The sequence below is a fragment of the Sitodiplosis mosellana genome, unplaced genomic scaffold (genome assembly GCF_009176505.1).
Source record: "Sitodiplosis mosellana isolate CC-2019 unplaced genomic scaffold, AAFC_SMos_1.0 Smas_scaffold_5998, whole genome shotgun sequence".
NCBI lineage: Eukaryota > Metazoa > Arthropoda > Insecta > Diptera > Cecidomyiidae > Sitodiplosis > Sitodiplosis mosellana.
Genome location: NW_022601240.1, coordinates 102,422 through 124,269, shown reverse-complemented (window position 1 = coordinate 124,269; position 21,848 = coordinate 102,422). Strand labels below are relative to the sequence as shown.

At 35.2% G+C, this 21,848-nt stretch overlaps 1 protein-coding gene across 4 annotated transcripts; it reads right to left on the bottom strand.

The window, feature by feature from the left end:
- Nucleotides 1–467: 467 nt before the first annotated feature.
- LOC129573189 (voltage-dependent calcium channel type A subunit alpha-1-like) lies at nucleotides 468–19,177 on the bottom strand. 4 transcript variants are annotated; one of them, XM_055453490.1, is made up of 35 exons: nucleotides 17,682–19,177; nucleotides 14,222–14,689; nucleotides 13,760–13,860; nucleotides 13,443–13,598; nucleotides 13,202–13,321; nucleotides 13,044–13,125; nucleotides 12,676–12,786; nucleotides 12,472–12,587; nucleotides 12,293–12,352; nucleotides 11,877–11,972; nucleotides 11,528–11,713; nucleotides 10,902–11,249; nucleotides 10,649–10,817; nucleotides 10,183–10,497; nucleotides 9,731–10,033; nucleotides 9,370–9,606; nucleotides 9,066–9,209; nucleotides 6,788–6,989; nucleotides 6,355–6,519; nucleotides 6,105–6,215; nucleotides 5,794–5,877; nucleotides 5,671–5,688; nucleotides 5,426–5,473; nucleotides 4,844–5,026; nucleotides 4,657–4,748; nucleotides 4,437–4,596; nucleotides 4,201–4,328; nucleotides 3,634–3,836; nucleotides 3,327–3,535; nucleotides 3,057–3,166; nucleotides 2,736–2,851; nucleotides 2,476–2,628; nucleotides 2,237–2,373; nucleotides 1,822–2,042; nucleotides 468–1,545 (listed from the first exon to the last, which is right to left on the bottom strand). In XM_055453490.1, exons 1-35 carry the CDS (start codon nucleotides 17,693–17,695, stop codon nucleotides 1,368–1,370), a joined length of 5,544 nt encoding a protein of 1,847 aa, XP_055309465.1. In that variant the 5' UTR covers nucleotides 17,696–19,177; the 3' UTR covers nucleotides 468–1,367. The 4 variants fall into 4 exon arrangements, with proteins under 4 accessions (XP_055309465.1, XP_055309466.1, XP_055309467.1 ...); XM_055453491.1 differs by having other exon boundaries at nucleotides 1,849–2,042; XM_055453492.1 differs by lacking the exon at nucleotides 17,682–19,177 and adding an exon at nucleotides 15,099–15,866.
- Between the last annotated feature and the right edge of the window lie 2,671 nt (nucleotides 19,178–21,848).

The following is a 21,848-nucleotide window of genomic DNA, read 5'->3' as shown; positions in this document are numbered from 1 at the left end:
CAGTACGCAACATCTAAAGTTGAACGTAGAGCACATGGTCAATCCACAATAAAAAAAGAACAATGTTATCAAAAAAAAATTCCTTTGCCTCATGCCGCTGTTTTTATAAATAAAAACGCGAATTTTTCGTCAAAAAAAGGAATTCAATTCTTTGTATTTCGAGAGTGCAGCTAAATTAGAAAATGACATACCGTTGTGAGCATGGCTTCATTGACCGATTGTAGAAATATCAGTATTGATTTGTTAGCTTCATTCATTTCTGCCATTTCTTCGATTGTTGAAGAAAATATTTTGAGCCTTGTTGTGTTTTGAAGTCGTGTGATTCAAACATACTCTATTCAATGTTATTGCACTTGTTTCTACTCGTTCAATCAAATAAACAAGTGAGTCAGTGGAAAAAAGTAGAGCCATCTACAAGACTCTGTCTACGTTGAATTGTCATTAATACCATCAAATGAAACGCCATGTTCAAATGCTAAATTATTTTATTTATTAATTAATTAATTGGTTTTTTTGTCAATTAGTTTGAATACAAATGGTTAACAGTATTATTTTCGATGATTAATTCGAATCTAAGTGTTAGTTTTACAAAATGTCGAAAAATTCTGAAGTTTTTTTTGGAAATGTCGTAGATTTTATGAATAAGCTAAGTTAATAATTCGATAAGTTGTACCGAGGCAGAGCAAATTTCAGGGGTAATTTGTTGTTGTGTGTTCGGATTGTGTTCGTCCGGATCAGAGTTTAAAGTAGTTCGTCTTAATGTAAGAGTTTGAAATTGGATTGGAAAAAAAATTGAAACGGAAAAAAACGTACAAATTGGAAACAACCGATTGAATTGAAAACATTGGCACAATGTTCGTCTCCGTCATAACCTTATTCAATCGGTTGTACGAATTTTTCTGTGTGTATTTTGAACAGTTTTTTTTTTGTTATTTCTCAATTGCTTTATTCGTTGCGTGTCTTAGTCGTCTAAGACGGTAAATTAATTAATTCAATGAAAATACGTAGTTCAGTGCATCTACTGAATAGCCACGTATCCCGAAAATCGAGTGTGTCGTCTTTCGCTCGATCTTCGTGTGTATTTTCATCAGAGTTTTTTTTTTTTGTTTCTTCTAATTTATTCGGTATTAAAGTTAAATCGCTAAATTGTGTCTATCTAAACGAATATAAGCATATCAGTCAATTCATTTAAATCTAAACGAGGTTAAATTTTTTTTTATTATAGTCAAGGCTATTAAGCACTTAAAGATACACTTAAATTAGTGTAAAGGCGAGGTTAGTTTTTTTTTTTTCGTTGAAGGCTTATTTTGGTATTGAATAAAACTGATTTTGACTTTGTTGTATGTTGTTGATATTCGTTCATTCCTTCAGCACCAATCTGATTCATCTCCATTATCGTGGCTAAACTGATTCGCAGCAGATGACGACGACGGCTTCGCTTTATATGTATTTGTGGAAGTTGATGGATAATAACCGCCAGCTTGTCCCATCGCAACGGCTGCCTCAAATGATAACGGCGACATTGGAGTGGCTAGCGCTTCCATTCTGTGGATCACATTAAAATGATTAGCAAAATGGTCAAATTTTGGAAAATTTCAATCAAAATCAACCCGATTTTGATTTACTTCATTTTCTTTCAAATAATTTTTTTTGCTATTTTTGGTGAATTCGTCATGAATTTGTCTCATACTATTTGTACACGGTCGAACTCGTGTGTATGAAGGGAAATAATTTCAATTTAAAACGAATTCATCACAAAAATATTGGAAAATTCTAGAAATTTTCGCTGTGGATAGACAAAATTTAAGTAAATTCATTCACTTTATCATTTGCAAGTCATTTCCTAACCTCTCTCGGTCGAGTTCGTGCTCGAATTCAATCTGTCGTTCATAAAGCTCCCGTTCACGGTCGCGGAAATGATATCCAACGATGTTGTCGTCCAAACTTGTGCCATAATTGTGACGTAACATCGTATTCGGTGCATGCGGAACGGAATGAAGACTGTTTGGCGTGGCTAATGAATGCTGCAGCGGGCGATTAAACTGAAATAAAATTCGATGTAAGCATTCGAAAGGGAGTTTACACCGGTTTTCTATCGATCGATCGATTTTCCGAAGAAAAAACGTTTTTTTTTTCTATTTTTTCGGAAACATCGACGTTCGGTATGTTCATTGACAGAAGGTAAAAAAAAGTCTTATTGTTGAACAAAAGTGTCAAAATTCGTCAATACGCTTACAATTGAGGGACTTGGATTCAAAGCAGGTAACCGAATGCTTGTTTGTGGCAATTGTAACGTCATTGGCTTGTTTGGGGTTGCCGTTAAATGATGCCTGTATATTCGTCGTGTTTGATAGCATTGTTGAGCTCCATCACCTTGAAAAAGAGTAATTTAGTACAATTTGCAGGATTGAACAACATTGAAAATTCGTTAGTTTTTCATCAATGGAGTGTGATTTTCCGACTCAAATTCCATACCTGGATGCCGTCGAACATTGTATGCATTTGGACTGGGCGATCGTGATCTCGTTCCAAGATTCGTATTTCCAAAATAGTAGTCTGTGTCATCGTACCGGAATCTGTCGCCTCGAGACGGTGAATGGCCAGGACTTGATGAAGCTGACCAGGTGTCTGTTTTTGAGTTTCGTTGAAAAAAAGAACGTTAGAAATGATAACGTAGGCAATTTACATAGCACTGTAAGTGACATAGGTCAATGACCTATTAGGTCATGATTTACCTCTGTACGGCACATTGCTGCGTCGAAAACGGGCTCTGGCTCGTCGCTTCTCCTGAATATAGTCAATGGATTCATTTCTTGCATATCGATCGAACTCTCGCTCATACATTTCTCTCCTGAATCGGACGAACAAAAAAAAATGGAATGAATTGAATTGAACTAAATTCGATTTTATCATCTTATTTAAAATTCAATTCGATTTAGTTCAATCAATAAATACATATTGAAGAAATCAAATTCTTATTAAACTTGAAATGAGAGTTGAATCGAAAATCGTTGAATGATGTGAAAAGAGTAAATAAGTGCATAGTTAGAACTCACCTTGCTCGAGGTGACATCATGCCAGTTTCCTCCATTGGCATATCCATAACATGCGGCATCTCTTCCCCTTCCACGTGATGACCATCGGCCAGATTAGCTAAATGCAATGACTTCAATTGAAATTTTGGAAAAGAATTCAATTAATTTGGAACAACTCTGATCTGAAGTCTTATATTGATTAGGCAGAACGAATTTGTGTTTAGCAATTAGACAAAAATTCATAACGCCATTGATTGTCCAGTTGTAAGAAAAAAATCGAATATCACTTACACCTAAATGAGTTTGTGTTTTGCCGAATCGTGTAGTGCGCCATGACTCAAGTATCAAAAGGCCTGCATAGATTTTGCCCGTTGTCAACGTTCTTTTGTCTCCAATTTCTCGCCGTGGAACCAAAAGATCCGTCATTTTATCCGCTTGCAATGGCCAAATCATTCGAATCGTTTCTCGAAGCTCATCGTCAGCAATGTCCATCTCTTCGGCTACAGTGAATTGAATGAAAATGACAATAAATCGAATTTTAAACACAATCGAGATATCTGATTAAGCTAGCATAATTAAAATGCAAAAAATCAATTACGTGTTCTCATTTTGATGGCCAAATTCTCCCGGATCAGAGCAAACAGCGTCGTTGTGAAGCCAACCCTTTGGTCATCGTCCATCGGCATATTCATTCGAATCAGTTTCTTGTACGCAACACGATTCGGACACTTATTACCGAAACCAAGTGGCGGATCGATGTTTTTCAACATTTCGTACACTTTTTGATATGCCAATTTTCCGCTGGAAGAAAAACGCATTTTTGAATTAGTTTAGTGCAGGACGAGAGACACCAACGCTACTTTCCTAGTTTTTACTATTTTATTCAATAATTCCCTAATTTTCATCTATTTTTGCTAGTTTAGTGTTTTCTTCATTTTCAAAATTCGTGCATTTTTCAGCCTTCTATCGCCGACTATCATTACGATTACTTAAGTTCATAAAAAAAATTCTACAAAAATATTTTCATCCATATTGGGCCTACTTATTCAAAGTTACAAATTTACTTTTAAACGTGCACAAATTGAAGAATTTCCTTCTACAGATTTTAAACCCGATTAAAAGGATTCTGACAACTTCAACAAACAAGTGAAATGAAACGTCTTACTCAGCGTTCAAGTCATATTCGCCCCAAACTCGTACAAATTCATCCAAGTGATGTGCACCTAAAATGCTAGAATCTCGCGTCAAATAGTCAAAATTGTCCATAATAACAGCAACGAATAGATTCAACATCTGAAAATTGACCAACAGATAGGCATTATCGCATTGCATTTTACTTGCATTTCAATGAAATTCAATAAAAGCTATCGCAATTTTCTCAAATATCAAAAAAAAACTCACTAAAAATGAACAGAGAAAGATGAATGATACAAAATAGCCATAAGACATTGGAGAGCCGCATTCTTCCTCTTCTCCATTTTCCTTCTTCTCAACATTTGGATCACATTTTCCCGGTAAGCACGCCAACATTATGCTGTTCCACGCTTCACCCGTTGCACATCTGTGAACAAAATTCACAATTTTTGAGATTTTGAAATCAACTGTCATTTGATTGGCCTACCGAAAGAGCAGCATCAATCCACCGAAAAATGTTTGAAAATTATTGTGTCGGCTTATTTCTGTGTTTGGATCCAGATGGAGATTTCCAAATAACTGCTCCGGAAGGAAGAAAAAACAAGAATTAAAAAAAATCTCAAAATTTCTTTGGAAAATGTTGCCAAGATAAATATGCTTGTCAAAGCACCCACCTGCATTCCAACGACCGAGTAGATGAAGAACAGCATGGCGATGAGTAGACAGACGTACGGCAGTGCTTTGAACGACTGAACAAAAGTCCACAGCAATATTCGAATGGAATAGCTCTGTCGCAACAGTTTGATGAGCCGTGATGCTCGAAACAATCGCAGAAAGCCCAAGTTGAATGTGTTCGCCTAGTGTTTATTGTATTCAGTGGAAATGGTTTTGTTTGAGCGATTGTGTTTTTCGGAATTACAATGCTTGGAAAAGAAAATGTTCTATTCGGAAGAATTCAAATTTGGCCATTCACACAGCATTGGTATTATTATTTTTTTCAGCCAAAAGCACGAAACATGCGAATAAAATGGATGAAACTGTAATAAATTGGTTTCGATAATGAAATTGAAGAAAAGAAAAATAGTGTGATTAGTGCGAATTTACCGGATGCACAAAAACTCAAAAGCTACTGAAAATGTATGAACAAGTGAGTTTTGCTAAGAAATCTAGAATTTGTGCAATTTTTTTTTTTTTGATTGATTGATTGATTTTTGATTCTCGTTTTGCGCCAACACAATCCGATTTTTAATACTTGCCACCCATGCCATCATCTCTTCCGTGCTTTTTATATCTTTGTAGATAATCTGCAAATGAAGATTTTTTGATGAAATTTTTTTTAAATTATTTGTGTGTGGAGAAGGAAAAAACGATTTGATCGTATTCAGACTCAGTTGCAGAAAAAATGTTTTAATACATATTTTTCAAACAATTTTTTTCTTAAGACTACGGTATATCTTGATGATATCTTGATGAATTAAAAAATAAAACGTGAGCTATTTACCTTTTCTTTAATGTCCGCCTATAAAAAAAATATTGAAAAATTAATTCAGATACATTTCACAAGCTTATTCAATAAAAAAAAAAAATAAGAAATTTAGATTGAAGTTAAGCATGGAACATTTACCGTAAATTCTGATATGACAGCATCGACAATGCTGCCGATTACAGTGATAAAATCAAATGTATTCCAAGCATCTTTGAAGTAATTCTAGCGAAATATTGAGAAAAAATGATTTTACTTTGGTTTTTTGGTGCAAGATTATTGATGAATTCTTTTGATAAAAGTTGATTTCAAAATTTGAAGACAAAATGTGGTGAGTTTTTTTTTCTTTTTTTTTTTGAGGAAACTCAAAATTCAAATTAAAATGAAGGAAGTTTAATTTTTTTGTTACTAAATTTTGAAGTTATGATATGAATTTAATGTGATAATTTTACCTTAATGCCAAACCCGAGAATTTTTAATATAGATTCTATTGAAAACAGTGTGGTGAACACAATGTTGATGTATCGCATAATCTTTTCGAAACTTTCGGATTGTCCGTGTGACTGTTTTGAATGGAAAAGACATGTTAAGTGTATCATGATTATAATGTATGAATACTTCTGGATTGAAGAAAAATAAATCTTTTGTTAATTCAAAATAAAACGAGTTGAGCAATTAGTAAAGCAAGACTCATTCATATACCTTCATCATTAAAAGTAGTGTATTTAATACGATTAACAGCATAATAAAGTAATCAAAAGGCTGTGACACAACCATGCTCCATATTTTATATTTGAAATGTTTGTGCATTGGTGGAATGTACGTGGCAAACGGTCGGGCATTGATAGCGAAGTCCATACATGATTTCTGGAAGATAAATCGTTTTTATCAATATTTTTCATTTTTTACCACTTTTTAATTTGTTTCACTAAATTGGTAGGTATTTGAATATTTTTTTTATAACTGTTGTTACTTCTTATAATTTTATTTTTTTTTGCTCAAAATTTTCTCAATTTTTTTACGAATAATTTTCTCTTTTGAAACAAAACAAAAATTTGAGCATTGAAAAATTGAATAAAATCTTCAGATTCACGAATAATTTCATTTCGAATCAAAATACGGAAAATATCAAAACCTGATTCTTATCAATTCCACCGTCTTGAAGTTCAGCTTCACCCTGCTCCTGAAAGGTGATGATGATCAAAGCCACGAAAATGTTCACGAAGAAAAAGGGAAACACAACGAAATAGACGATGTAAAATATGGCCATTTCCATTCGATAATACGGAATTGGCCCCTTATTCTCGTAGCTTGCTGCCATTGAATTCATCAGCACACTGAAAATGAATTTTTTTGTCAATTTATTTTTTATTTGTTCATAATTCAAGTATTGTTTGAAGTGTTCATTCTTTTCAATAACACGATTTGTTAATTGAATTGAATAAGCAAAATTGATTGATGGGTTCAATTACGATAAGAAAAAAATATTGAAGAACTTTTGTATTGAATTCGTAATGACGCAGGGCAACCAAAAATATTTACGAAAATATAAAATATTTTTTTACATATTTCGGCCAATTTACCGGAAAAAAATATTTATAAATATTTGGCGACTTTTGAGAGATTTCATAAATATTTCACCATATTTCAGACTTTTCGTGTCAATAATTTCACTATTTCTGCCTTTGAAATCAATGTATTGCACACTTGCGTCGTTCATCAATGCTTTTTGTGTATAATATTTCGGTTTAGCAATCGATTTTTAAATCTAGTATCCTTTGCTGTCCACTACAACACACAGATTCACTATGTGTACGAGTTGTATGGCGCGACAACAGCGCTCGTGCCAGTTCGCACAATGCTTATATAGAGCACGAAAGAAAGTGAGAAAAGAAATAATCCTAATGTAAACAAACAGCACGGTCTATTGTTTTAGTGCAAACGGTTTCTTGGGAATGTAACGTGACACTTCAGTTTGGACATCGAATCTGAAATGTTCATACGCTGCATTTGAAACAGTTTAAAAATGCCGAAAGAAAATTTGCGAACATTCTTTGGCAGAGTTGTTAAAGAGCATCCAAATGAATTTCAAACCGATGGCTCAGTATTATTCTGTAAAATGTGTGATGTTGAAGTGGCTGCAAAACAAATGTCGCAAGTGAAACAACATATAATAACAGGCAAACATGTGGCTAGCGTGAATCGAAAAGGGGGAAAGTCTGGTGGCAAAACACAATAACTGCTCACAACGATTGATCAATCTGCCGAAAAATTGCGTGATACGAATGTTTTCAATATGGATTTGGCTGGCTGCTTTGTTAAATCAAATATTCCACTTTATAAAAGCGAATTTCGAATGTCTTGTTACTGGTGTGACGAAACTACAAGGAAAAGGAATGCCACTTGAAACTTCACTCGAAATTGTTGAATCAATTCGCACTAGCCTTCAGTCAATGCGTAGTAGGACTGAATTTTTGAACAAGTTTGATAGAGTTATCGCACGCAACAACGGATTTCTACAAATGAAAGAAATCTCTACAATTTTGAGCAAGGGAAAATCAACACGTCAAGATAACTTCATTGATATGCTGTCACCGGAAGAGCTGAGTTGTTTTTTGTATGCACCAATTACCTCATGTGATGTAGAGAGAACATTTTCAAAGTACAAACAAGTTCTGGGAGATCAACGTCGTTCGTTTTCATTCGAAAATTTAAAAATGCATGTCGTTATTTATTGCAATAGCTTTGATTAGTCTTTGGCTAACGTACTTTCTTTAAAAAACGCCTAAAAGTTGCTATTTATAAGGAAATTTAACGGTTTTTAATAAAAATATTTTAAATATTTTCGTAAATATTTTAGACTTTTCCATAAATATTTCGACGATTTTTCGTAAATATTTACATAAATATTTTGGACTTTTTCATAAATATTTTTGGTTGCCCTGGTAATGAGGTTTTGGATTCGATAAAAAAATAGTTCGCTTAAATGCAATTTCTATTTTTTAATTGATCAAAACCGCAATTTTCTTGGTAAAATTGCCGTGCATCTGTATGAAACCAAAGAGTTGCATCAATTTAATTTCTTTTTTGAATTAGCGTTTTTTTTATTATAATCATTGAACCAATCAAACATAGGGTTTAAAAACGCGTTATTTTTTTTCAGTGTTTCCTTAAAACGTTTTTTTTTACAGAGCCGTTATATAACGCCCAAAAAATATTTTTTTTGTTTTTTATCGTTATTTCTGCGGTATTTTGGACTGTCAAAAAAAAACACTACAGAAAAATCACGTTTTTATAACACCGTTTGCGGAATTTGTCGAAACGTTTGTAAACCCTAATCAAAGATAATTGGCCATGAAAAAAAAGGTCGTCAAAAAAATGGTCATGGAATGTCTCTTGCAAAATGAACTCACGTTGGCCATCCTTCAGTGGTTTGCACCGCAAACAGAGTCAGCATTGCCGAAGCGACGTTATTGTAATGAAAACTCTGTAGATCCCATACTCGATCCTCCTTCTTCGGCAATGTTTCACCTTCAGTGAATACAAAATACGATCCCCTTTGGAAAAATTCGATAGAAAAATGCATTAGATTGACAAAATTATGAGAATGTGGTCAATATTTTGATCATCTTGAATAAATTTTTTGATTAAAATCTAGATCAATTCTTTTGATACGATTTAAAAAAAAATCAATTTTCCAAATGAAATGAAACTCACTTGCAATCTTTTTCGTTATGTTTGCTTTCATCGTTGCAGTAAAAAAATTTGCCATTGAACAGTTGCACTCCGATCACAGCGAATATGAATTGAAACAGCAAATAAACGATAAGAATGTTGACGACATTCTTCAATGATCCAACAACACAGTCGAAGACTGCCTTCAGTTTGGGAATTCTTTTAATGGTTTTCAAGGGTCGTAACACGCGTAAAACTCGAAGTATCTTCATTGTGGCACTGTAAAGAGTTGAAAAAAAAATTTCATTGAGCTTCATGGTATACCGGAGTAATTGCGGTTTTCAATGGTCTTATTTTCAGGTATTTCATAGAAAAGTTGTTTCAAGTGCAATTGGTTACTCACAAAAATTTAAATCCAAAACTCAACAATGCACAAACAACAACGATCGAATCCATAATATTCCAAAAATCACGCAAATAGCTGCCCGGGTGAAAAATCACGCCCAAATCGATGATTTTCAGTACCATTTCAACGGCAAACACAGCGGTAAACACATAATCCAACTTTTCGAGCATTAGATTATGCGGCGAGTGTTCCACGACTGGATCTTCGGAAGCAAGAGCTATCGATGAAAATCCGATGAATATCATGATGAACCAGTCGAAAAACCGATAATTCACGAACCAATGAACGCCACGCCGGATTCTGTGGGAAGAAAGAGAAAGTATTAAAAAAAAAACTTGTTCAATTTTTCATCTACAGACTTTTTTGCTAACTAGCGCTATTTAATTCTTTTCAAAATTCGAAATAATTTCATTTTCGTCTAAACCAAAATAGTGATTGAAGATAATTACGGATTTGTTGGCGATAATATGAACATGCACGAATACGGAAGCATTGGCTTTGGTCCGGTCCCTTCTTCGTCGAGAGTCTTTGGTTTTTCTTCTTCAACTTTCTCTGGCACTATAGTAGTTTCTGGCACTCCACTCTCACCTTGAAGCGCTTCCATTTCTTTTTTGAGCTCTAGCAGCTGCTTTTCGCGATCCTCTTCGGCTTTGCCCTCTTCGGCGGCTGTCAACTCTTGCGCATTGGCCAAATTATCGACGGCAATGGCCAAGAACACGTTCAACAGCGTGTAGTTTCCGAAGAGAGTCAAGATTATGAAGTATCTGGGGAGGAGATGAGAAGATAATTAATTGACTTACAGCAAGGCCGATGATTTAAAAATTCTGGCAAGTGAATAAATTTTACGAAGAAAAAGCCGAAAAATTCGTACAAAAATTTGACAAAAAAATCGATAAAAATCCCAAAATTACTCACGACGAATAAATCATTCCATTTCCTTGGATGCCACCTTGTGATTCGATTCCCATGTACATCACTTCGTTCCAATCTTCGCCGGTGAGAATTTGAAAGACCGTCAATAGTGCTATGCCAAATGTATTAAAATTCGAAGATGGCGTTCCCTCTTCAAAATTGAATTGACCACCTGAAAGAAATCAAATTGTTTCGATAAATTTTGAGTTGTTTCCACTGAAACCTTTAAAAAGCACAGCTCTACGAGCTATCTTACCAAACAGTTGCATTCCCAGCATCGCGAAGATCATGATGAACAAGAACAGCAGGAAAAGCAATGAGATGATCGATTGCATTGAGTTCATGAGTGAGATGACAAGATTTCGTAGCTCCTTCCAATACGCGGTAATTTTGAAGATGCGTAATAGACGTAGGGCGCGTAGTACGGAGAAACCGAACGAATCGCCCTTGTAATGTGACCAAATGATTTCAAATAGTGAACCAAATATCACAATACAATCGAAACGATTGAACGATGACTCAAAGTATTTCGATGGACCGATTGCATAGATTTTTATGCACGTTTCCGACATAAACAACGCGAGAAAAACGTATTCAGTATAAACTGAAATGAAATATTAGATATTAGAATTGGTTTTACACAAATAACTAAACTACAACTAGCAGTTTCTAATCTCGCTATGATTATTATCTGGGTATAAACTAAGGATATTGCCATTCAAATCATCATTGGAACATGCATGTTTACAATTTTCGACTTACTTTTAATTTCAAATGCATTTGAAATTAACGTGTTAATTTTTAAAAAAAGCAAATACACAATTTTCAGAAGCAAAAAATGTGAAGAGACACAATTTGAATACGAGGAAAAAATACACTTACACAAAAAAGCCGCTAAAAATGGTGGTTGATTGTAATGCTCAAGGGCTACAGTGACAGTGTTGAGGAACACCAGCACTATCACGAACCAATAGAACCATTGCTGCTTAACCGTATGACGAATCCAAAAACGGAATCGCTTTTCGGCTATCCAAAAATTGCCCTCACGCTCTTTTTTCTTCGTCGATTCTGCAATTAGACGAGGATTTTATTTTTTATTCTCATTGCAATAATTGATTCTTTATATGAAAGTAATCATCAACTTCTTCCATTCTGTGATTGTGATGTCGCATAAATCGAGAGTGTTTGATAAAATCACGAAAATCTGTGAAAATTGCTCTTTCAGTCTTACCTTCATCATCGTATGCACTGTCCTCTTCAGTGTCCGTTGATTTTGTCTTATCTCCAGCGTTCAATTTACGCTTTTTGAGTGCATTCCGACGACGCACTGCATTTTGATCCAATGAAAATAATGGAAAAGATTGAATTAGAATAATGAGGAAATATTGAACGTGAAAAATGTAAAAAAAAAAAACTTTAAAAAGATTCAACATTCAAATTTTAAATATCGATTTGGAGTTTGGAATGCCAATTTTTTTTTTACCAGTTGCTTCAATGAAAATAGAAACAAAAATTATTTTTTCCGATGCAAAAAAATTCTTTCAGAATTGAAACAATCGTAATTTCGGCCGTTGATGCCGATGATTGAATTCCAAATGATTTTTTTCGAATTAGATTTGATGGAGAAAATGCGGATATTCGAATTACCGTTTAAAATATGTTGTCTCTCTTCTTCAGTGGTACGGTCTTCGGTCAATATGACTTCCTCTGTATTTTGGATCAGGAGAAAAATTTTAATTTTCATTAAAAAAAATAAAATGTTGGAGCAAAAAATAGATTTTCAAAAAAAAAATAGAAAAATCGATTTAATTAAATCAAAAAATTACCCGCTCTGCACACCCATTCAACATATCCATCCAGCTCTCGCTCTACTTGCTGTGCTAAGCGTAGCTTCAAAAATTCTTGTCTATTTTCGACTTTTTCACGCTCTTTGGCGAATTCTCTGTGAACAAGATAGGTCATGTTTGAACAAAAATCGGCGTAGCAAAACAAGAACGAATGAAATAGTTCAACAAAAGAGATAATCTCACCCGCTTAAAACGCCGAGAATTAAATTCAACATAAAAAACGATCCGATTATGATCAATGGAATGAAGTAGAGCCAGTTGTAAGTTGGTCCAAGGGCATCATTTGTCCAGTACCTATTTGAAAATTCAATGGATTGAGTTAAATGCCATGACTATAAATTATTGTTATTAAATATGAATCAATGCATGTCTTGTCTCCGTGCCCACCAAATCGTGCTTGCAATTGCATTTTTGTATGTGGATCGAATGGAAAATTCAAGATTGCATTCATTTAAAATTCTAAAAGACAAGTCTAAAAACACACTGCCTGTGCACACTGCACATTCATTAAAAAAAAATGAATTAAAAAAATGAAATCGTTTCTTGCTTACATGATGGGCGTCCATCCTTCCATAGTCACACATTGAAACACTGTGAGCATGGCGAAGCCAATGTTGTCAAAACTCGTGATACCTAAATCAAACAAATGGAATGGGTTATTTGAATTATACAATTGTCAGTCAATCCATTTTTTTTTTTTCTTAAGTACCTCTATTTGGTCCTACCCAACCTTCGAAGCATATGCTAACATCTTCTTCACAGTGATGAGCACCAGGCTTGCTGTCCAAATTGCATGGCACATCTTTGTTGTTCTCCTGCACCGTTTCCCCTATTGAACAGATTTAATTTGGAAGGTTGAAAACTCCGTTGAAAAATTTGCTATGGCTCCACCAGTGCCAACGCTATCACAAATTCAATTTTTTAAATCACATATTTCAAACGCAACTTACATCTATTTTCCACGCTGTAGCAACTATTGTGCAGCGCGCCGGAATAGAATTCCAAACCGATGATGGCAAAAATGATGATGGCGAACAAGACGAGCAGTGCGATTTGCAGCAATGGAGCCATTGCTTTTAAAATTGAAAACAGCACAACTTGAAGACCTAAAACAAATTCACAATAACGTTAACAAATGCGTAAACAGATGCCCATTCACCATGGAAGTGATACATAATGAGTCAGACGTGTACAATCTAAACACTGTACGTATCTAGAAACATAAAGAAGGTCTAATTAAAAACAAAAACAAAAACTCTCTATTTACTTGGTACTCGAGCGACTAGCTTTAACGGTCTCAAGACGCGAATAGCTCTAAGGATTTTCAGATTCATTTTGCCACGAAGTGCAGGAATCATCGTGAGGAGTCTAAAGTGGAAAATATAAACATTGACAACGCTAAGAAAACACTGTTCACATTTAAAAAGAAAAAAGTAACGAAAAAATGGGACGAAATTTGAGTCTACTCAATACATGATTATATGGAGAAAAATCGGTCAAAAATGGCATGAAAATGTACGTTAAACCGGAAAAAAAACGTGAATGAAGGAAAAAAAAAAATGAAATGGAAAAAAATTGACGACATTTATGTATATATGTGTCCACTATGACGTTCATACTAAGAGTAGAATATTGGTGGAATAAATTGTTGTATAATAATTGTTATTGGTTAAATATATTCTCAGTAGAATTTTTTCTTAGAAATTCTCAGTTCTTGCGTTAGACTTACGCCGATGTGATGACAACGAAATCCATAATGTTCCACACATCTCGCAGATACGAATTGGGATGTAGAACTAGGCCATTTGCGAGAATTTTGCACACAGCTTCAACACAGAATATGCCCAAGAAAATTGGTTCGGCCTCTTCGAGCTTCATCGCTAACGGTGTTCGATCGTTATCCGGCAAATGCTCTTCCATTGCCATTGTGACGCATGTAGCGATGATGGTGATTAAAACGGTGTATTCGAATGGCGGCCATTCGATTATAAATTTGAACAGTCTTCGAATTGGATTGGTTTCGCTGAGGATAAACAGTGCGGTGGGGCCATTGCCCGGTTCAATGACCGCCGCTCCTTTTTTGGACTTCTTTTTCGATGAAACCACTTTCACTTTGACATTTTGACCGGAATTCGTTGTGGTGGCCGTCATTTGGGTGTCTACTTTTGCACTTGATGACGCTTCTTGAGCAGCGGCACTTTAATGGTTGGTTCCAAAATAGAGCGTGCAATAAATGGAGGAAAGATATAGGAGAGAAAAAAATGAAACGGAATTAATTGTGATTTTTTTTTGGAGGCTGAAAAAGTGAAAAATGAAGTAAAGAATAAGAAAGAGGTAAAAAAGAGAATGAAAAAAAAAATCTGTGATGACAAAAATATTTTCATCCCTTTAAAGAAGTATTTCTCATCTTGAAAAAATGTTGTTTTGTTCAATAAACAAATGAATTCTTGAAAAAAATATAGAAAAATGTAAAAAAAAAAAAACGATTTTTGATTGAAAATAAGGTGAAAATCATCCAATTGCTCCTAGTTTGCTCAATTCAATTGCTTAAAATGGTACAATTTCGATTTTGATTATAGAATCTGTGCTTCATTCTTTCGACTCACATCAATTCAATCCTTTTTTTCTTATTATTTCGTTCGTTTTTTCATTCATTTGTCGAGAAAATTCAATTTACCACCGCTTGAAAAGTAATTTTAAACGATAATCGCAATCATTTGTAAAATTTGCAACGTTTTCCCGTCATTCTCATCTCGAATGTTAAGTCCACTGTTTGATTAAAACCAATAAAAATGCCCATTTTCTCTCTTAATAACGAGCGCCAGAGAGCGACTTCTTTTTTTTTTCATTTATTTCACGACTTTGACACACAGTGTTCCAAGTTTATTGCTCTGAATATAACCTTGATGCCCACATGTGTTCCGAAGTCAATCCAATTATGCCCGGGTTAAGAAGATGGCACACGGCCAAAAGTGCTTTAGCAAACGCGAATGGCTTGTCTTTGTCAGCTCAAGCCCATTCCGAACAGAAGTAATGAAGTGTGATTTATATGGGTGAGCTTATTTATTGGCGGAAAATCGATTCATTTGTTTGCGACTTTTGCAGCACAAAATAATTTCCTTCGAAATTACTGTGCTTTTCAAACACACTCACACACAGTGCGGAAGTTGCGTACAAGTATTTTGGCTGTAGTTTTCATCAAGAGGCACATTGTCTTTCGATTTATATTTCGATTCTTTCTTTTCATGTTCGTCCTTCAATATTCCTTCTTTTTCCGATATTCCTTTTTTGTGTGGATATTCGTCGTTTAATATTCGCTTTTTGTTTTTGTTTTTTAATTTTCTTTTTTCGCAATGTTCGTCGTTCAAGTGCAAAAGTTGTTCCGTTCCGTTCGTTCGAGGGCCTTTTGGATGTACGAATTTTTCAACTGAACGCAATTTAATGGACGTGTTTTTTTTTCGCTTTTTTTATCTTGGTTATTTTATCTCCATGGTTATAATAAACGATTATAAATCTTAACAAAATGACTACGACAACGATGGTGTTCTTTTTTTTCTTCATTTAAACTTTTCCAAAATGAAAACTGCGCTCTTTTTCCCTCCGTATAAACTATTTGCACTTTTCCATTTTTCCATCGTTCACGTAATATATTCGTCGTTGTGGGTTTCGTTCTTTTTTACTTTGCGTCAACAAACACATTCTCCATGTTTTTTTTTTTTTCCTTCTTTGCTCGTTTCACTCACTCGGTCGCTCTCTGTGTGTGACTTCACGCTTTTCAACCAAAAAAATCGGAACCATGCCGAAAAATGTAACTCACATGTTTTAGGTACATCACACAATTTGTTTTGCACAACTCATAAAATCAATTATTTATCCCATTTGAAATTTTCTTGGCTCTCATAACAATACGATATTTATGACAATTGTTTTGGCTACGGAATTTTTTTTTTTTTAATTCACTTCCACCGAATTAGGCCCGTTTCACTACACGTCTGTTTTTCTTCTGCAGAAACGCGCACACAAACAAAATACCGACACCACTCACACGAAACAAGGTAAGCCGTAAACAGACTCAACGCGCGCGTCGTTGTCGTTGTCCGACAACAACCCCAATATAGCAGCAAAGCTTTTTCGCTCTTTTAAAATAGGTCATTCGCAATATAGGTCACTCAACCATCGATGTCATTGAACTCATTCAACTGGATGCGATGGAATGGAATGGAGAGAGAGTGTGTGTTAGAATGGACATTTTTGAACACACACACACACACACAATTTTCGAAACACGGAATATTTCGGCGAAAGAATTTCGAACACGATGACATTTTTCGGAAGTCGTTCCAATTCATGCGAATTCAATTTTTCGATGTGGATAATTTCAATTAGAATAGTTTCGGATGGGACATTTTTGTTGTGCAGTTCGGATTGCAGTAATCGGCATCGGTTTCAATGGAAATGAAATGCCATAGAGTTATTGTGCAGGAGACACTTTGTCTCGACGCTCAATTGATACATAGCGAAAAACGTACATTTTTCACATGGTTTTTGTCATTTTTGCCGTCGGTACGAATTTTATTGGCGAATTTTTGAGGAAGTTTTCTGTTCCGTTTTATTTTTTTTTTTCGTATTTAATTTTTTTCAACTTATAATAATATTAGAACCACCAAATGTTGGATTTTTAATCGTGATTTCTATCCGTTTTTAGTATTTTCTTTTCATTTTCACTTTATTGCATTATTTTAGATCCAGAAAAAAATTGGAACTTCTGCATTTAACGATTGAATTCCTAAACTTTTAAATTTTAATTTCGTTGATTTCGGCTTTTTATTGAAAGAATAAACTGTTTTTTTTTTTTAAATTCCGATTCCTACCGAGATTTTATTTTTTTCTCTTTCTTTCCAAAAAATTTCAGTTTTTTTTCTCGCAAGTCTCAAAAACACATTCTCACATTCTCTCAAAGTTCAATCCTGCAAATTAAAATTATTATTGAAAAAAAATGAACATTTTTTTGCATATGAAAACTGAAACTTTGCAAAAGCCCACTTTAACTCAACTAAAATCACCAATCATTCTAGGCATCACACTTTAATTGTTCGTTTTTGAATATTTTTTCAGAACTTTTTTCGATATTTATTCGATACCAACCTCCCCAAACTCCCCATAAACTTCAAAATCTCCCATAAACTTACTCAAAGAAATCCATGTTGCTATCCGTTCACCGAATCCTTTGTTCCAAATCGAAGAAAAATTGCCGCACAATCGCAACTAAATGGCCCGGTTCACCAGTTCACATGGTCATGACCATGGTTTGGCATTCGATTATTGCGAGAAAAAGAAATGTCTATCTCTTTCATTGAGTTTATTCCATAATAAATTGTTCGGTCTTTGTTCACATCTCACGATTTCATTGTTCGATTCTAATTAATTTTTTAAGAACTGTCGTCAAAATGATAATTTTTATTTACAAATTTCCACTCTTGAATTGATATCTTGCAGTTAAGTTGTATCACAAAATTCAAAAATATTGGCACTAATAATGGGATTCAATAGATTTTCACATCATACGCTTTTATCCTCTTAACAATTCTTGCAATGTAATAATTTTAGAGTTAACAATTTTAACAGAAACAGATTCCGATTATAGTGGTTGATGTAACAGATTTAAAATGAAGCACTTGATATTTATTGCTGGAGTCGCGGCTTTGATTTGTATTGGATATTTCTTAAAAGAATCACGTTCTTTATTGCCATTCAAAATTTCGTTAAAAGCTAATGTGTTTCATCGTTTGTTCTTCATTCTTTTCAAAGTCACTTGATATCCCATTAAAAATGTAGACTATATACACCAGTGACTTCGCTACTGTCTCTGTGACTCCCAAATTTAATGTAACTGCAAGCAATTGACTTGCATCCACAACGAGAGTTGGCAAAAAATGAGCAACGATTGCCAAATGTGCCAAGTCGTAAAATTCGGTTGAATTCAAAATAGACACGGTCACGTACACACACATGTCGTACACGAAACTCGTTCACTCACTCACGCACGCACGTACGCACCACCACTATCGACGCAGTCGGCGAAAATATCTATGTGCATAAGTCAAAATAATAACAAACATGAATCAGTTTTGCCAGCACACATTCAGTAGGATGGTGCCATTGGGCATATACACACAGTGTGGCTGACACAAGAGCAACGACGACGACGACGACGGCAACGATGAGTGCCAGAACGATAACGACCACGACGATGACACACAATAATATTTTCCACTTTCGACATTTTCCCTAATGGGATTTTCCCTGCAAACACTTAAAAAAAGAACCGAACCCAAACACCTAATATCAACCAAACGAATGGATTGTATGAACCGAACGAAACAATTTTGATGAATGAAGCACTTAATTTCTAGTTTGCCAACCATTGTTTGTTCCACTGATAATAATAAATTATATTGGCTCACGAAAATCTATTCTCGCATAAAACCAATCTGCAATGGGATAATTATTCACACTCGCTCACTCGCACACAGACACGAACAAGTTTGGTACACGTATAGCGTGTTCTGTTCCACCAAATATACTCACTCACTCACACACACACACTCAGCCATTTCAGTGAGTGCGGCCAGAGAGCGAGAGCGAGTAAACAACGTTTTCTCTGCTTGCACGCACCATCTCAACTAAACGGTACAAGCACATGTTTACGCCGCATAAGCGTAGATGGGTGAAGTTTTTTTTTCTCGCTTGAACACACGGGGAAACACCATCGGAAAATACCGCATCGATGTTCGCATCGGCAGACATGCTGGCTCCGAAACGCTGTGTGTGCCATTCTTCACACACGCTTTTGCCACCATGCAAACTCTGTTGCTCTCTTTCTTTTTACTACAGCCCATCACTGTGTAGCACTTTTGATGCTTTGTTTGGCATTCAGGCAGGTTTTTTTTCCCTTTTTATGCTTGATTTGTGCGACGGAGGCGAATACAAATTTGTGGTGGAAAATATGCAAACGTTTATGGTATACGCCGGTGCAGATACAGAACAATGGCTGTGTGTGGCACGTGACAATGCAACAGTTGACAAATTATGCCTTTTTCCGCGTTTGGTTCGCGTCTTTTTTCTTCGCTTCTTACTTCTCCTTTTTTTCAGGTTGGCAACGAGCATGTTGCCAGGTTGAGTACTTTTGCTGCGGGCGAGTGTGCACTTTGCAGCATGTGAGTGAAAGGAGTGGATGGAAAAGTGACTAAAAGAACTGTGTGGATGAAATGAGTGAAAGGAAGAATGACTATGACACATGTGAGCAATACGCATCGCAATAAAATATTGAATGTGCCAATTGGTGGTTGACTGGGTCATGCGCATTGATATTGAGCACAAATCGCATTAGAATGAATGTTTCGCATTTGAACACTTTTCCAATTGGAGGACATGATTTAGATCAACATGCTCAAATAGGTAGAAAAAAGTCAATTCTACGCCGTTTTACTGAAAAGTCGATTGAAATAAGTTGAATGCGTGCTCGTTATTACGGAGAGGTGTTCGTTATTGGGTGGTAACGAGTCTAAATCAAAAAAGTTTTAATTCTTTCAAGCTAAAATCCAAAAATTCAGTACAAAGAAAAATCTTTGGATTTTCTGTTTTTTTTTCTGACTCTCATGCATCACTTGTATTTAATTTCAAATTGTTCATTTTTATTATTTTTATAACAAGGTTATTATCGTCATTATTTTGGATTGATTGAATTGAAAGAGAAATTTCATAATAGAATTTTCAATTGAATACATTTGAAGCCATTCGTTTATTCGATCTCCTTATCTCTATTGACTAGATCGAGAGGAGAGTAAGTTCATCTGACTTTGTTGTGAAAGAGAAGAGTAAGTTTCTTTCGACTCCAAAATGGTTAAAGGCGAGTATGTTCATTTTTGGCGGGTCCTCGCGGTTTTCCACGGTTTTCGCGGAACTGATAAGAGATAACAATTTGGTGTCTTCGGCAAAGTTGTAGCACTCGAGGTCTTCTATAACATTGCTGAAGTCAGTTATCTCTTATCTCTTATCAGCTCCGCGAAAAGCGCGAAAAATGTCAAGAAAAAAAAGTTCTATATAAAATTTGCTTTTTTATGTGCGCGATTTGCGCGCAACTGATAAGAGATAAGAGATAGATGTCTTCAGCAATGTTAAAGAAAACCTCAAGTACTACAACTTTGCCCAAGACACCATGTTGTTATCTTTTATCAGTTTCGCGGAAACCGTGAAAAACCGCGGGGGCTAGACGGGATGCCAACATACTTCCATTTAACGCAGATAGAATCAACAGAAATCATACTCTTCTCTTTCAAAATATATTAGAATTTTTTTACATACTCTCCTCTCGATCTAGTCAATAGATCTCTTCTTCTCTTTTTTTCATTTTTTTTCTTTGTTCTTACGAATTTCATTATTTCGGAAAATTATTGTTCACACTGGCATTGAAAAATGGCATTTTTCACCCAATAAAAAGCGATTTTAAGTAAAGATGAACGAAAAACTTGAATTTTCAGATCAAATTGCTTGAAATTTTTTCACGTCATAAACTATAATACAGTCTCTAATTTAAAATTTATCAAACCTGATATGATTTTGGGTCAGGAAATCGTTTAGTAAAATGCTTCAATAAAACCATAATCCTTGGACCATTCGTATGAATTGGCTCGCTTTATCTCGACCAAAGAGTGTGCAATGGTCTTCGTCGCCCATTTTGTCTTCAGATAAGTCCGTTGCGGTACAAAAATTGTCACTTTTCTCGCTCCCATCAGCTTTGCACCTTCTGTTTGCCATGTCCGAAGGCTACGAATCTGGTGATCAAGCAAATCGGTGTCGTATTCGATTCGAATCTTTGTCAATTTGATTGAATGTCGGACAAATGCTGATATGGTCTCATGAATTTCATCCATTGTGCTGAAGCTAATGTACAGTTGTTCAAGATGTGAAAGCCTCTTGGCTACTTCTTCCAGATTCAGTGCTTTGACGTCTCGATGACAGCTGATGCCCAACTCTTTCACATTGTCCAGAATTGGCATGGCTGATAATGTGACACGTTTTTCACTGGTGATTAGATAGAGCTTTTCAACGGGACATTGCAACAAATTCAACCGTTCCGGAGCGCTGTGTGTGTCATACAAATGCAGACGTTGATAAAAGCCTCGCTGATAAAGGTCGTTCAACACATCACGATACTGATCGAATGCCGTCCATCTTGAGTGAATGTTGCAAACTATCAATGTATCAAGTTTCGCGTCGGTTGCCATCAACACATGTATGTTCTTCTCAAGCAATTCAGCATTGATCGCAAAACTACGCACACTCGGATTCATCTC